Source organism: Anguilla rostrata, chromosome 9 (assembly GCF_018555375.3).
Source record: "Anguilla rostrata isolate EN2019 chromosome 9, ASM1855537v3, whole genome shotgun sequence".
In the NCBI taxonomy this organism is placed as follows: Eukaryota; Metazoa; Chordata; class Actinopteri; order Anguilliformes; family Anguillidae; genus Anguilla; species Anguilla rostrata.
Window position 1 is genome coordinate 41,409 of NC_057941.1, and position 17,449 is coordinate 58,857.

The 17,449-nt window shown below is 44.6% G+C and overlaps 1 protein-coding gene across 1 annotated transcript in view; it reads left to right on the forward strand.

Moving 5' to 3' along the window:
- The window catches only part of LOC135262578 (neuronal migration protein doublecortin-like), a 43,624-nt gene that overhangs the window by 7,201 nt on the left and 18,974 nt on the right, over window positions 1-17,449 (forward strand). The window contains exons 2-3 of the mRNA XM_064349585.1: window positions 582-997; window positions 7,629-7,969. Coding sequence (XP_064205655.1) covers window positions 634-997; window positions 7,629-7,969 — 705 coding nt within the window. The 5' untranslated portion in view covers window positions 582-633. The remainder of the gene's footprint in view (window positions 1-581; window positions 998-7,628; window positions 7,970-17,449) is intronic.

A 17,449-nucleotide genomic window follows, 5' to 3' on the forward strand; every position in this document is an offset into this window, starting at 1 on the left:
AGGGGAGGGGTTGGGCACCAGTAGCCAAGCACAGCAGTAAATTTTCCCCTCAGCTACCAGTCAATGGTGCCACTCGGCAAAGTTTGCAAGTTAACATCCGGAGTGGCAAACAGCTAATCAATCACAAATCAGTTAGTACCTGCTAGAACTTTTCACTCTCATTTAGTAGAAGTTCTGCGAGTTCAGTAGGCGGGAGCTGAGCCTGGGGTTCTGGTGGCCCAGGGCCTGTATTGAGTGCTTGTGGCAGTCGCTGGCTCTGAAGGAAGGTTTTGTGATGCAGCTTCACTCTGAATTAAGAGCTCTGGAGAGACAGTGATGGTAGGCTGACATGGTGCCTTGTGTTTCAGAACCACACATTGTAAAGAGCGAGTATTACAGAAACGCGCAATCTTCACACAAATGGGCTGTCCTATCGTAAAAAGTTTCCAGATTATTGTATGTTGCCTTAGGTATATATTACTCACAATGCTTATTTCTGTATATTTGTTACAGCAATTTATTAATGAATAATGACTTACTATTAATATGGTTAATATTACTTACAGCTCTTCCCATTTCCCACTAACATTTTTCATTGGCAGATTCTCCTGACCTCATCACCAGCCAGCCAATCACATTCCCCTGCCTGCCGCCATGGAGCTGGACTTCGGCCACTTTGATGAGCGAGACAAGATGTCTCGGACCCCAAAGGGGGGGCGCCTGAACGGGCTGCCCAGCCCCACCCACAGCGCCCACTGCAGTTTCTACCGCACGCGCACGCTGCAGGCCCTGACCAATGAGAAGAAGGCCAAGAAGGTGCGCTTCTACCGCAACGGCGACCGCTACTTCAAGGGCATCGTGTACGCCGTGGCCACCGACCGCTTCCGCACCTTCGACGCCCTGCTGGCTGACCTGACGCGCTCGCTCTCTGACCACATCAACCTGCCGCAGGGTGTGCGTTTCATCTTCACCATCGACGGCGACCGCAAGATCAGCTCCATGGATGAGCTGGAGGAAGGTGAGAGTGCCCGGGTCCAAGTGGAGCTTGCAGGTTCACATCATTGCTGTGCCACATGTATTTAATCTAGTTATCAGCTGATCAGAACATCCCTGGGCTCTCGTTGTGTAAGAACAGACCAGGTAAGTATTTTGTATCCTTGGTGTGTTCAAGCTAATGGGACTTATTCACTGTTACATGATATAAATGGTAATTTAATTGACAGGCTTATTTACATCATAGGAATAAATGATATATCCACTGCAGCCTGTTACTCTGTGCCATTAACTTTTTTTCCAAGCTGTTGGATTTGTGTTTCTAATAGATGTCTGAATGGGACCTGATGTACTGAATGGGTTCAAACTAAGACCTGAAGTCAAACACCCTCGCGGATGCATAATCTGTGTTCATTGATTTCTCCCCAGACACATTTTCACAAGTTTAGCCGTCATTAAAGTAATTCTTCAGACTGAAGAAAAAAATAATGCATGCATTTATTTGAGTGAAAGTCATGTGACAATTGAGTACAAATAGATTAGATTTAATACAGGCCTGGGTCTGTTTTTCCAGATTCCCTCTGTAGAAAGACTATATCAGGCAAGCTTTTCTTTATCAGCACAAAAGGTCAGTGATTTAGTGGTGATGTGCTTTTAGCTGCCAGAACAGTGCTGGTCCTGCTGGCCAAACTGCAGGGATTGGCATGGGGAGCTCAAGCTCTCTGCGCCTCATTAGTACAGCTGGTAGCATGCCAGTGATGGTAAATGGTAAATGGACTGCATTTATATATAGCGCTTTGATCCAAAGCGCTTTACAATTGATGCCTCTCAGTCACCCATTCACACGCACACTCACACACCAACTGTGAAAGGCTGCCATGCAAGGTACCAATCTGCTCGTTGGGAGCAATTAGGGGTTAGGTGTCTTGCTCAGGGACACGCCAGTCACCTGTCTTTCCAGCTCCGCCCTCTCAGTGTACCTGACTCAGCTCTGCTGTGTGTACCTGAGCCAGCTCTGCTGTGTGTACCTGAGTCAGCTCTGCTGTGTGTACCTGAGTGAACTCTTCCTACTGTTTTTAGTTTTTTAGTGACTCCAGTTTTGTTTTTTAAAAATGACTCTTATGGCAGACTTTGTCCCCCATCCTCCAAAAATTATTTAGTGTGATATGGGTTAGAATTGTTAGCAAATCTTCAGGGTTAGAGAACTCGTAAACATCACAACTAGCTGCTTTCAGTTTCTGGGTTCCAAAGTACAGCTACAGGACGGAGGTAAGATGGTAGCTATCGTCAGAGTGCATTATACAGTATATGTGCAATAGGAATGCAGAGAGACTGTTTTTGGTGTAAATGACCCGTATTTTTGGCCTAATATAGTCAACAATGCAGTACTTTCATTAGTTATTTTGCGTTTGTTTCCTCATGAGTTTTTCGTATTTGTAAATTTATTGTAATTGCATTAGTGGGCCTTTAATTTCAAATGAACCTCCCCGGTAATCGACGTAAATGCAAAAAGGAAGCTGAGACGTGATGCAAGATAATTTAAAAACTATTTCCAAGCGAAGAAAACTATTTATTGTTTATTTAGCACCTAGCTTATATGGGCACAAGGTTTGTAAATGTTTCGTTTCATACTTTGTGATTAATATTGCATGACATTTATAACTTTAAAGTAATAATCTCGAAGATTTTCATTAAAATAAATCTGTTAAATTACTATCTCGCTGAATTAGGTAACACAATTGTGATTGAGCCTATTATTATATTAATTTATATGACTATTATTATTATTATAATTTATGATTAAAGAACTGGGTGTCTGTGGCGACATTCCCGGGAAAAAATCACAAGCGGCGCATAGTTAGTGACACATTTTCCATCACCCATTAGTGGTTGGTCCGCCAGAGAGGGTAGCTAACGCAACAGGCTCGCTCTTGAACTCACTTTTTTTCCGGTGTCCGGTGTAGCATTACAGAGAAAGGGGGGGTGGGGTTATGGAACCCTAATAAGTTTTTGTGTAGCATGAGAGGTCATTATTTGTTGATGTAGTTTCGTATTACATTTGATGACAATGTAACGTTACTAAATTACATAGCTAGCGTTAGCTGTGCAAATAGCTACCGGACCATGCCAAGAAAGGCAACATTAGTTTAGACAGCGTTGCGCACAGTATCCTTCTCTCATATCAGGTAACGTTGTGTTACCTAGCTAGCCAGCTAATGTAATTAACACAATCTAATGTCAGCTAACAATTAGAAAAAACGCTAGCTAATGCTACCGACCATTACCGACCTCGCAAACCGTCTATCGAATGCAATGCTACCTTGTTGCAACCTTGCAATGTAGCTAACTAAAGGCCAGTTCAGATAAATGATTCGCAACGAGACTGAATGCAACCTGCAAAATTCCAAGACGTCTGATTGTAAACGTTGTAAAACTGCACTTAGCGATTTGACGAGGTGGGTCTTTTGAGACCCCAGGCAACGGCTTCAGACGCTCTGCAACTAACCAGTTCACATCGCCGCAATTTTCTCTGCAACATTCTGAAACCATTTCGTCTCGTTGCGAATCATTGATCTGAACTGGCCTTAACGTTATCGTTATTTACATTGCCATCAAGTTCATCAATATATTGATCGGAATAAAGCCAGGGTATAGGTGGAGCAGAGCGGGTCTGATTTCTGTGTAAAGATGTCAAGCCTGAGAAAACTAAATAAAAGAATATGGCAGTAGGGATTAGCGTTATTATTTTATTACGCTTCCTCGTGTTCCTTCAGCCTTGATGCTCTTTTTTTATGAAATCTCCGTTGTTTTTGTTTTATTCTTCTTGTTCTGATTGCTAATTTAACACCCAGCTCAGCTTTATTCTCAAAGTTTAGCTAGCAAAACCAGAAACAACAAGGCAGTTATTTAAAAAATATCACAACAATCATTCACAAAAAACTGTTTATTGTGCACGATACATAATTGCACGAACCACAGCGAATCCCGCGAATTCTTCTCTGCAGTGTAAAGATGTTCATACCGAGCAAAAGGTGGATAAAGAACGTTTGTGGAAATTGATCATCACTAATTCTACCCCAGGTCTGCTACAGCATTTTAACCCGGCTCTGCAGTGTAAAGACAGCTTAAGTTAGCCTAATGTTAGACAATGAATGAGTATGTACATAACGTTACTTGTATAACAACTATTTTTTATTCAGTAAATAATAAATGTAATAGTTGGCGTGGCCCAGGTGCCAACTGACTGACGTCACACAGGCGACACTGGTAGGATCCGGTTGGATTTATGAGAAGTGAGGTCCAAAAACACACCTGCAATTACCGCTTCTCGCCATTGGTACCGCCAAAGAGAACGAAACGGAAATCTTTGAGATTGTAACTTTAATGTATAGTTTTGGTAGATTTATATGCGAGTGTTTGTAAGCTACTGAGCTGTAATAGCTCATTGCATTGCTGATAGGTATGTGCGCGCTGTTCACAAGTGATTAACATTCCATTGCTTAGTTTAACTTGGCTAGCTACGCGGGTTTGTTAAATGTTGAATTTTTAAAATGCGTATTTCAGTAAATGATGCTAAGCATGTTTAAAAGCTAACTTGCAAACATGCGCTACATGTAGGCTACAATTTATAATGATATTTATTAGGTTCTGTGCTAACTGGTTTATTTAAAGGTTTTTCATAAGGTAAATAGGCCTCCCTACATCAATCTGATCAGAGATTATTTTGTTCAGAAAAAACAGTTGGAATTCATGAGTGAAATGTAAAGTGATTCATTATCAGTGTAAGGTTTATAGCCTACGTGATTTTGGCTATTGAGATCAAATGTTTTTTTTGTTATTACAGTATTGTAAGACTACAGTTTGTGTTTGATTTTACATAGGAAATTGTAGTAGATGGTAATGGTTTTATTTGCTTTTATCTTTTAGTTCTTACGGTGTGTTTATGAAGCTACAACATGTTCAGATTATTCAAATAAAAGCTTTGTGAACAATCAGTTTGTAGAGATGGACCATCTTTCAGCTGGGGATGCTGTATTAGGTGAAGTCTTGCAGTTAAAGTCCTGATTGATTGTGCATTTTTATATCAGTAAAGCTTCTCTCCTCTAGCTCTTACTGAGTCTGTTGTGTAAGATTTCAATTGAACAGCAGCACAACTCTCCAGACAGTTTCTATTTATTTCATGTTTGACTGAGTGACAGTTCTGACTGATTCTGCTTATACTTAATAATTCACCAGGGTTTTCCACTCTCGACTCACTGACTCAGATCTTCTCAGGTTTGGCTTCTTTCAGGACACTGACAACCTACAGACCATTAATGCTGTAAAAAAATGGCAGAACATTTTTCTAGGACAACATAATTGCTAGAAAAGATCTGGAAAAGTCATTGACTGAAGGGAAAGCTATCATTAAGGGAACAACTGGCAGCACTCATTGAAATTAGACACTAATTTATCACTGTGATTGTGGCCAGGCATTACAAAACAGTCTTTGTCATCACAATGGAAAGACCCATATGGATCTGAGGAATTCTGATAGCTAAAATGATGCAATCGCACACTTTGTCTGCTTGATATTATTATTACATTCAGAACAATTTCCAAATTATGTCTTTTCTACTGAAGGGATCTTACTCATTCCAAGCCATAGCACTTCTCTACCAACAAGTTCCCAGAGTTATGGCTTCATGAGCTGACTCGTGAGCTGAGCATTGCAGTGGATTTGTATTTACTAACACTGTAGACTCAGATTTCATGCATGTGTGGAATTGCAGTTCTGCTGTGGCATTGCAGTTTCACTTTAAATATTAACCCACCTTGCTCTACGTAAAAATCCTGTTATTTCCATGTCTGGGAGCTCTTACATGGTCTGAATTGTGAAATATATCATGGAAACCCCCTGGATATAAGATTGAGTGTGACAAAGTCCACTCCCAGGGGCATGATGCTTTGGAAATGGATCTTTTCTGTTGGAAGTGTGGAACCCAGGCAATAAGATAAACGAACACTGCTTTTAGCTCAGAGCAACCAACACTGCTTTTAGCTTAGAGCAAGCACACTGCCCTCAGCCCAGAGCAACCGACACTGCTCTGAGCTCAGAGCAACCAACACTGCTTTTAGCTTAGAGCAACTGACACTGCCCTCAGCCCAGAACAACAGACACTGCCCTCAGCCCAGAACAACAGACACTGCCCTCAGCCCAGATCAACCGACACTGCCCTCAGCCCAGAGTAACCGACACTGCCCTCAGCCCAGATCAACCGACACTGCCTTCAGCCCAGATCAACCGACACTGCCCTCAGCCCAGATCAACCGACACTTCCCTCAGCCCAGAGTAACCGACACTGCCCTCAGCCCAGATCAACCGACACTGCTTTTAGCTCAGAGCAAGCAACACTGCTTTTAGCTTAGAGCAAGCACACTGCCCTCAGCCCAGATCAACCGACACTGCCCTCAGCCCAGAGCAACCGACACTGCCCTCAGCCCAGAGCAACCGACACTGCCCTCAGCCCAGAGCAACCGACACTGCTCTGAGCTTAGAGAAGCCGACACTGCTCTCGAACCCAGATTAACTGACACTGCTCTGAGCTTAGAGCAACCGACACTGCTCTGAGCTTAGAGCAACCGACACTGCTCTGAGATTAGAGCAACCGACACTGCGTGTGTTGAATGATGAGATCAGTGATCAGTTGTGAGCTTGTCAACAGTATTTCACTTTAAAATAGATGTTTCCTCATGAATCCTGTAAAGTCTGCATTTTAACGTTATAAGTAGGAGGATAAACTGAAGCAGAGGCAGTGAGCTGAAGGTAGAAAATGAGATTTCTGCTGGTTTCATTGTGGATATTTATTAGGTGGATATTTATTATCCACAGTGTGTTTTGGTGCTGAAATTCATGTCTGTCTATAGCCTCCCTCTCTGTGCTTGTGCTGTTCGGCAGTGGCAGGGTCATCTCACATTCTCATGGAGAAATGTGGTCCCTCAAGATTCTGCTTTCCCACTGGGAAACAAGAAATGATATGGCAGCGTGTGTGTGAGCATGTATGTCATTTATCTTGTGTGTTATGTTGAGCACCAATTTGCATTGCTACCCCCAGGTATGGTTGCGTAATTAAACAATTTCTCTTCCCAGCATTCAAGCACAATTTTATCTATGAAATATTTGTCCTTTTCTCTTACACCATAAGGAATGTTTTGGACAAGTGGGAAGGTGTGTGTTTGAATATCATAAATAACATCTTATTTTCCTTTGTTCCTCTCCTATTTGAGACGATAATTATAGGCTTATTTGCATTCACATTCTGCCTTAGATACACTGTTATTTGTATCTGAATAGTGCATCTTACCTCATTTCTAAATGTGCTTATCTTGTGCTAAATAAATTCTGCAGTTTAGCATGTCTGACTGTAATTCCATTTAATTAGGAGCACAGATTGTCTGTCGGAATAAGTATTTTCACTCTTGTCTGTTGTGTGCTGTTATTATCCAGGGACCTTGTGCTCTAACCTGCAGCCTTCAAATCCCAGCCCTTTCCTCCAGGCACACTCATGGGAAATAGATTTTAGAGTGATGCTGAGTATGGTTGAGAATGAGCTAAGTTTTAATATCAGTCAGCATCACTGAAACCCGACTGAACTGTGCCTGGTCCTGCCTTACAGGCGAGAGCTACGTCTGCGCTTCAGAGAACTTCTACAAGAAGGTGGACTACACCAAAAACGTCAACCCCAACTGGTCGGTCAACGTGAAGGCCTCGGCCAGCCAGAAGAACCTGCAGTCCCTGACCAGCAAGGGGGGCGCGGAGGCGCGGGAGGGCAAGGAGTTTGTGCGGCCCAAGCTGGTGACGGTGATGCGCAGTGGCGTGAAGCCACGGAAGGCCGTGCGGGTTCTGCTGAACAAGAAGACTGCCCACTCCTTCGAGCAGGTCCTCACCGACATCACCGAGGCTATCAAGCTGGAGAGCGGCGTGGTCAAGAGGATCTACACACTCGATGGCAAGCAGGTACGACCCGCTTCACGCCCCTAACTCTAACCCTGACCCTACCATACCTGAACCTACACCCTAACCCTACCCAAACCTTAGCACCAACCCTACCCTAACCTAAACCTAACCAGTCCAATGTCTCTGCAGCCTGGCTGCATGACCAAACAGCAAATGCATGACGTTTACTGGTCCCAGGAAGATCCAGATCACTCTTTACATTAGACTTTCATTTGCCGCATTTAAATGGCCACCCTGGAATACTAGAGACAGACTGCATCACCTGTGTTTACATGTCCCATGACTCCAATAAGCTTGTCATGACTGGACTATAGAACATGGCTAATATCCTCTTAAAATGAACATCCTTTTAAAAAGGAAGTTAATAAAACAATCTGGCAGGTTATTGATATGAACTGGCTGCCTTGGATGGATTAATATATGACCAGATTTTAATACACCTGCTGGACATTTAGCATCTCATTGCGGAGCTGTTAGCAGAAGCGGATCTCTGAGTATCTGAGTGCCAGAGCGAGGAGTGATGGGTCCCGTCAAACCACCATGTCATTGAACTGGTTCCAAACCAGACAGCTGTCTGCTATCAGTTTCTTAAAATGTAGCATAGTCCATATATAGTATTAAATCTGTCAGGGCATCAAGACACCCACACATTCTTATAGCGCTAGATTATCAGCACAAACAGCACTAAGTCATTTGCCTAAAGGTGACATTTAGTGGATCTGTTGTTTAGGAAACATGTAAATTTAACAAGTAAATTGATATGTGAAAAGAAACCAACAAAGCATTATGCCAAAAGCACAGTGTCACCTGCTAATCTTTGAGGCACGGAGGTAAGCAGGAAGTAGAAACACATGCACCTGAAGCTTATGGAAAGCAGTATGGTAAACTGATCTAAGGACCCTCAGCTGCATTGCGTGATTCCATTAGAGTTCCCAGTCCCATGGACGAGGTTCTTGCTTCAGTCCAGGCGACAGGTCTTTGTTAAAATGTAATGTGATACAAGGTCATACACTGGTGTGGCTTATTCATGGTTTTAGATTCTAGCTACAGGGAGAACCACAAGTCTACCTGCAGTTGACAGCACTGAGAACACAATCTCTTGTGTGTTGCATTAAAAATCCACACTCCCCTCTCGGCAGGTGAGGCTCTGAGAGTGCAGGTGAGGTCTTTGCTCTCAGCAGGTGCATCTTTGAGAATGCAGACGAGGTCTTTGCTCTCAGCAGGTGCATCTTTGAGAATGCAGACGAGATCTTTGCTCTCAGCAGGTGCATCTTTGAGAATGCAGATGAGGTCTTCGAAGTGACCAGCTTAAGGTGGAGGTCTTTATGGCTCCAATTCAGCAGTTGCTCTGGTGCTGTCAGAATGCCACACCCTGCATTGGCCTTTGTCTGGCTGTGTCTTAGTGGTGGCATTCAAAGGTGGTTCCAGAGTTGGTAATTTATATGCTATTCTTTACTCTGAATGATCAGCTGACAGTTGAGAAGTTATGGTTGAGCTCAAACATGCAACTCTCCGATTTGCAGTCAGGGCTCCTAACTCTAGTCATGCTGTCACATTAATCATCTTTCCTCCCCGAATAAAGCAAATGACCCCTCACTTTCTCTGGTTCTGTCTTCTCATTCTCAAATTTGCATGTAAGTTGTGATGAAGAGCAATGCCTTACCTGTCAGCGTTGTTAACATCCCCCCTTTCCGCCACTGTCAGGATATGAAAGCTATTTTAGAACAGCGATCAGAGAAGCTATACTGCAGACTTATGTCAGAACACGTTTAATGAAAGCAAGGAGAGAAGAGTGAAAGGCATTTACATTACATTTAATATTGCTTTTCTATTTCCTGCATGATTATTGACTGATAATTAATTTTTCCATGCAGTTTTTCATTCTGTTCAGCTTTGCGGTGCATGCTGATGAATAGTTGTCTTATTTCTACTGATGGAGTGTGAGGGTGAAGGGTATTAATATCTCATTCTGTCACGTAGACCGGCCCCAGGTCATTTACATATTCTATATTAGAGAACAGTGCATTTATGTAGCTTGAAAACACCTCAAGGTTGTTGAAAAAATAATTAAAAGCAATCAGTGTTGTCTTTGTGCTGCTGCACAGTTCTAATGCATCTCTCTTAGATTATTGCTCATGGAGTATTGCTCTTGTGCATCTCTCCATGCATCTGTCATAGATTATTGCTCATAGAGTATTGCTCTTATGCATCTCTCTTAGATTATTGCTCGTAGAGTATTGGTCTTGTGCATCGCTCTTAGATTATTGCTCGTAGAGTATTGCTCTTGTGCATCTCTCTATGCATCTGTCATAGATTATTGCTCATAGAGTATTGCTCTTATGCATCTCTCTTAGATTATTGCTCGTAGAGTATTGGTCTTGTGCATCGCTCTTAGATTATTGCTCGTAGAATATTGCTCTTGTGCATCTCTCGTAGAGTTTATTTTGGAACTGATACATGAAGCATTTGTGGTTTTTGATAGTAGAGCAGGGAAATGTTAGAGCTGATATGAACTTTGAGGTAATTCCTGAAGTGATTGTGATGCTGATGGTGTTTGAGTTTTCTGTGTGTAGGCCAGTGTGGTCCCACATGGCTGTTCTATTTGTGAGGAGGGGAATGGTGTCATTTTTCACCCAAGTTACAGTTTTCCGTGAGGAAACCAAGCAGATATCATTGCACAGGTGATGGAATCTATCATCTAGAGAGCTACTTAAGTGCAGAAGGGCATTTGTTATCTGATATGAAACTCAAACACCTCAGCCCTGTCCCAGGACTTATCCAGAGTCCTTCCAACCTGGACTAAGCAGACAGGAAATGACATCATCAGCAGCAGCTGGCCACTACACCAGGCCGGGCAAAATATGCATCTAATGCCCCTTTGGATCCATGCATGCACAGGCACAGATGTGTATGAAGCCCGTGAGGTGGGCCCGCCCAGCAGGGGATGCTCCTGCCAGCCATGCTGCTGGTTTTTGGGAAGCTCTAGTGGACAGCAGCAGTCCCTGAAAGGCAGGAAGTGGATCCACCGTGGACAAGACAGGGCAGTGAGGCCCCCACACCCATATGCCCTGACCAATCACACAGCCCCACTGCGGTGTGTTCTACTCATTCTTCTGATTCTGGCAAACCCTGCTTCCTGCAGAAAAACCGCTGTGATCAGTCATGTGGGAGAATAGATTCCTCTGGCACAGTGTATGAATGCATGTAGTTTCACCTGGTAGTCTGTGTACTACCCGGCACTACTGAGGTTACAGTGGAGCTCTCTCTCTGCTCAAGGAAAAAGGTGTGGCACAGACAAGGCTCTATTTACATTGCATTTTTAAAAAGCTGACTTGAATGAATAGCCTGAACTCAACAGTTTAACTTTCATTCTTCCAGTTTTAAGTTCTCATGTGAGACATTTAAAGAGGACTGATAAAACCTTAGAAGAACACAAGCACAAATTCATACACACCTCAAATTGAAGGTCAGGAGATGATTATTACTATTGTGTGGTGCTGTATAAAATCTTTTAAATGTGGGGTTGAAAGGTAAAGATAAATTTCTTGGATTAATTATTCCACGTTTGTAGCCATGGAATCATATTTCACATAACGTTGTTTCTAAATGTTTGTTTTTATATTTTATTTTCATATTTTGTTTTTAAGTGTCTTAATATTTCAGTAGTTTAGCTGTGCAGATAGATGCGTGTGATGAGCAGTTCCACATATTTGTTCATGTGGATGGGAGTCGGAGCTGATTAAAGAACATTAAGCAGCTTTGTCTTGAGGCTTTTAATTGCCTGTAGAATTAGAAGCGAAGAACCCTTAAGTGCTCTATAGAGATAACGGGGACTAGTATGACTGCTTGCCCAGCCCAAAGGACCCTGCTCTTGTCCGGGGGAGGAGGGGGGGGGCAGCTTATTGGACGGATGCTGCAGGACAGGTGGAGCTACAGGGACCACTTATGGGCTGCTCTAGGGAGTGACATCAATAACCGAGTCAATCAGAAACACTTTAGTTTTAATATTAATGCCATTAATGTTTAAAAGTGCTTAGCTACTGCTAATGTACTCACTCTGGTCTGGACGAGTTCTTAGGACTGTGCGAGCATGGCTCCTTCACGCCATTGTGTTCCTGTACAAAGCCCCCAAATAGCATGCACATACACCAGGCCTGAGCCTACATTGACCTTTGAACTCTTTACTATGAGCACTGCTGACCTCAGCAGATACACACTGTGTGCTTGCTTCAGAGCTACTTTGGGTAGCTTTTTCTGTGGTTTGTGAGGACTGTCTGTTGCTATTGATTATGCTGGGGGTTGAAGTCAGATATAAAGTGCTATTCAGCTCTGTTGAACAAAGGGCACATGACAGGTGACTTTCACTATAGAATAAAAGTGGAGTTATGCTGTTTGTTTTAAGACATAATTGGACTGATACTGTGATATCTGTGTTACTCAATCACATGCAGTGCAGAAGAAGCCATTTTTTTTTGTTGATCTCTCTCAGGGCAGAGATAACTAAGACATGCAGAACAAGGTCTCAAAGGCCAGTCCTGGAGGGCCCCTGTCTGATGGTTTCTGATTTCCTTTCAATCAGTATATAATTTAGGCCTTGGAAACATAGTGTGCAGACTCCTTAGCCAATCAGTGACTTAAATTAAGCACTTAAGTGCAGGAACACATTAAAACACCACCTGACACTCCCTCCAGAATTTGAGTTTGACACCTCTGATGTGGAGTATGTGGGAAATAAAAGTACTGAGACCAAATTTGGCCGCCCTTTGTGAGGGTGGATGTGAGTGTGCTTCCGTGCTTATGGAAATAAAGGTGTGGCTTATTGTGCCAGCGGCACTGTGGGAAAGACCAGGAGCTCATGGCCTTTAGCAGTTTAGCAGAGCCCCTCTTTCATATGGTTAAGTTGTCTGCTAGACTCCGACAGCATCAGTCATTGCTAATGCCTCTTAGGGCCATGAATGTTCACAAAGGAAATGGCATTTACTGCTTCCGTGGATGTTCATCAATGAGGAGGAAAGGCTTATCATGCGGCAGCTGCGTCTGTGCACTCTCATCCGTATGAATATCCTCTGGGCTCCGGTCATAGCCTGGAGGATGAGAGAAAGTGTTCCCGTTGGGGCTGGAATTTGATTCAGGACTTTTTCCCTCCCCAAGCCACTCTTCCCCTTTCTAACAGCAAAACGTAAGTCGTGTGTGCGTGTGTGTGCATGTCTGTGCATGTGTGTGTGTGTCTCTCTGTGTGTATGTGTCAGTGTGTGTGTGTGTGTGTGTGTGTCAGTGTGTGTGTTTGTTTGTGTGTGCGTGTGTGTGTGTGTGTGTGTGTTTGTGTGTGTCTGTGTTATTCCTGTAGGCTGATCTCTCTCTCTCACTGATCACTCTCTCTCTCTGGCAGATCTCTCTCTGACTGATCTTTCTCTCTCTCTCTGACTGATCTCTCTCTGCCAGACCTCTCTCCTGATGCATCGTGGTTAGGGTTTGGGACATTAAAGGGACTGTGTAAAACCAAGGAAACAGATGAGCCATTCTGCCAGAGAACTGGCATCTCTTAAATCAGACCCCCAAAGCACAGACTCCCCAGTGGGGGAAATGAACCGTTCAGCATATGACATCATATCTGCGTCTCCAGAGTCAAATATCAGGGTTAGAAAACAGTACAGCTGTGTGCCTCCGTGGATTTCTCATTGTTCCCCAGATAATACGATGATTGCCCCTGGTCCCATATCCAGCGTAGTACTGAGCAGGACCAATGCTGGGACACCAGCCAGAGACCTCAGTCTCAGTCTCAGTCTGTTTTCTGTTTGGGTGAAATGTTCATTTTATTATGTCACTTCAGACACCAGCAGTGTATTTAAACAAACCAGGTGGGAGCCAACAGCACAAACTTAATTGTCTAGTTAATACTGTTGGGAGATCAAGTCCCCTCAAAGGATCTCTCACATTAGTTTTTTCTCTCTCTGTTTCCCTGTTAAGCCTGTGTCATTGTTGCACATGGGGTATATGGTAGCATATGGGGGCACATGGGGGCATATGGGGTATATGGTAGCATATGGGGGCACATAGGGCACATGGGGGCATATGGGGTATATGGTAGCATATGGGGGCACATGGGGGCATATGGGGTATATGGTAGCATATGGGGGCACATAGGGCGCATGGGTTATGGAATTTGTGTTGCACCAGTCAGTGTTTGGGTTATTGGTGTTAATAACGACATAGCTCAGGAGGTAAGAGCGGTTGTCTGGCAGTCGGAGGGTTGCCGGGTCGATCCCCCGCTCTGGGTGTGTCTAAGTGTCCCTGAGCAAGACTCCTAACCCCTAATTGCTCCCAATGAGCTGATTGGTACCTTGCATGGCAGCCTTTCACCGTTGGTATGCGAGTGTGTGTGAATGACAGGCATCAGTTGTAAAGCTCTTTGGATCAAAGCGCTATATAAATGCAGTCCATTTACCATTTGCTCTAAAAGGTTTTGCACCAGCTAGCCGTCTTAGAAAATCAGGCCCTTAGTATTTTAGTTTTGACAAAAACATGTTGCAGTGAAAACATTTTCAAAAATATAATTTTATTTTTGTTGAATGTCCTTTGTACCGTTGGTTTCAGTAGAGTATTCAGTTCTTGCGATAAAGGTCAGAGACTCATGTCCCAGACCGAGGACATTGTCGGGTCTTAGGAGGATTTACACACAGTACTACTGAAATCCATTAGATCCTTTTTGATGTGAGTCTGTTCTAACAACATTACAGTTGTTAATGTTAACTGTACATGTCCTTGAGATTTTATATACAACTGTGGAGTATAGTTCAGAGTACTGCATGTATTTCCTTGTGCACATGTTTTATGAATATACAATAAAACAACCATTTATGCTGAGTTTAGATTCTGTCTCCTGCCAATTGGTCTCTTTGTCTGAAGCCAGTTGTAGGCGTGTGGTAGTGATGCGGTAGAGTGAGTCTGAGTGCAGTGGTGATGTGACAGAGTGAGTCTGGGTGACAGAGTGAGTCTGAGTGCAGTGGTGATGTGGCAGAGTGAGTCTGAGTGCAGTGGTGATGTGGCAGACTGAGTCTGGGTGACAGAGTGAGTCTGAGTGCAGTGGGGATGTGGCAGACTGAGTCTGGGTGACAGAGTGAGTCTGGGTGCAGTAGTGATGTGGCAGAGTGAGTCTGGGTGCAGTAGTGATGTGACAGAGTGAGTCGAGTGCAGTGGTGATGTGGCAGACTGAGTCTGGGTGACAGAGTGAGTCTGGGTGACAGAGTGAGTCTGGGTGGCAGAGTGAGTCTGGGTGCAGTAGTGATGTGGCAGAGTGAGCCTGGGTGACAGTGCCTGCCCCCCCCCCCCCCCACTCTGTAGTGTTTCTCCTCTCATCATCCCTCTGACAGCTGGTGTAACTGGTTGCTAGGCAACCGTATCCACAGCACAAAGAGAGCCCAGTTGGAGTAGACTGGTATGTCCCTGAATGTGTGTGTATGTGTGTGCATGTGCGTGTGTGTATTTATTATTGTTTGAATAATCATTACCCAGGAGGACTGCATTCTGTTGCAGATATAGTTGACTCAGTGTGTCTTTATTCTTCAAAGGTTAAGCAAAAAGAGGCTTTCCTGTTGTCTGTCACCCTGAGCAAATAACACCAATTTTACTGTCAACAGACAGAAGGGGCATGTGTGGGTGTGTGTGTGTCTGTCTGTATCTGAGTGTGTGTGTGTGTGTGTGTGCGCGTTGGGTGGTTTCATTGTGCTCTACCAAATCTGAATGAAAGAAATGTCAGGACTGAAGTATCTGCATGCTGCTGGTGTCGAGTGGAGCACTGTTCACTGGCGGCCATCTTGTCTCTGCTCCTGTAAGCTGAGGAGTGGCTGTGAGGGGGGAGCAGGTGGCGGGGGGGTGGGGGTGGGGGGAGGGGGGGTGGCAGGGGGGGGAGAGGGGGGGTAAACCCTTTTTTGGCTTGAACTTAAGTGAGTGGGTGCAGTTGGCAGATATAACAAATGATTTCTCAGTTATTTACAAATGAAATTGCGCACACTTCATTTTCATGTCTGTGTTGTGGATGCATACTTGCTTAGCTGATGTGTTGTGGTTGCATACTTGCTTAGCTGATGTGTTGTGGTTGCATACTTGCTTAGCTGATGTGTTGTGGATGCATACTTGCTTAGCTGATGTGTTGTGGATGCATACTTGCTTAGCTGATGTGTTGTGGATGCATACTTGCTTAGCTGATGTGTTGTGGGTGCATACTTGCTTAGCTGATGTGTTGTGGGTGCATACTTGCTTAGTTGATGTGCTGTGGGTGCATACTTGCTTAGCTGATGTGTTGGTAATGTGGGAGCTTCACAGAAACATACAGTTGGGGGACTGCTGTGGAGGCAGTTGCTATGGCAATGCAGTCCACAGCACCACAGTCAGTTTCCCTGACAATAGCACTGTGTGAGTGTGCTGAGTGGGCTCTTTACATCATCCCCAGTGGAGGGGAGTGGGGGGGGGGGGGCGGTGATGGTGGATAGAGACCCCACCCCCCAACAGCAGAGTTTTCCTGGTGGAATGAATCCTTGTGTGGGTGAAACTCCCTCGGCCAGGAGTGTGTGTGTGTGTGTGCGTGTGTGTGTGTGCGTGTGCGTGTGTGTCCGTCCTGCAGCCTCTTTCCCTGCAGACGCGGGAAATGAAACACCCTCTCAAACGCTGATGGAACACATTTGGGAGGGGGGGGGGTGTGTATCAGCCAGAATGTGATAATAGCATCAGCTTCCCCCCCCCCCAATTGAAGCGACAGAGCTGGGGGTTGAGCGAAGTTTTAATCACCGCACCATTAATCAGAGCGGTGTGGGCCAGCTGTTTCCCTGGTGATGGCAGAATGGTGGAGCCGCAACCGTCAGCTCGTCGCTGACAGCAGCTTCCTTTCTCTGTGCAGCTGGCCCCAACTCCGCTAGCCAGCTCAGATAACTATACGCCATCCTACTCCGCTAGCCAGCTCAGATAACTATACGCCATCCTACTCCGCTAGCCAGCTCAGATAACTATACGCCATCCTACTCCGCTAGCCAGCTCAGATAACTATACACCATCCTACTCCGCTAGCCAGCTCAGATAACTATACGCCATCCTACTCCGCTAGCCAGCTCTGATAACTATACGCCATCCTACTCCGCTAGCCAGCTCAGATAACTATACGCCATCCTACTCCGCTAGCCAGCTCAGATAACTATACGCCATCCTACTCCGCTAGCCAGCTCAGATAACTATACGCCATCCTACTCCGCTAGCCAGCTCAGATAACTATACGCCATCCTACTCCGCTAGCCAGCTCAGATAACTATACGCCACCCTACTCCGCTAGCCAGGTCAAATACACTATACACCATCCTACTCCGCTAGCCAGCTCAGATAACTATACACCATCCTACTCCGCTAGCCAGCTCAGATACACTATACGCCATCCGACTCCGCTAGCCAGCTCAGATAACTATACGCCATCCTACTCCGCTAGCCAGCTCAGAT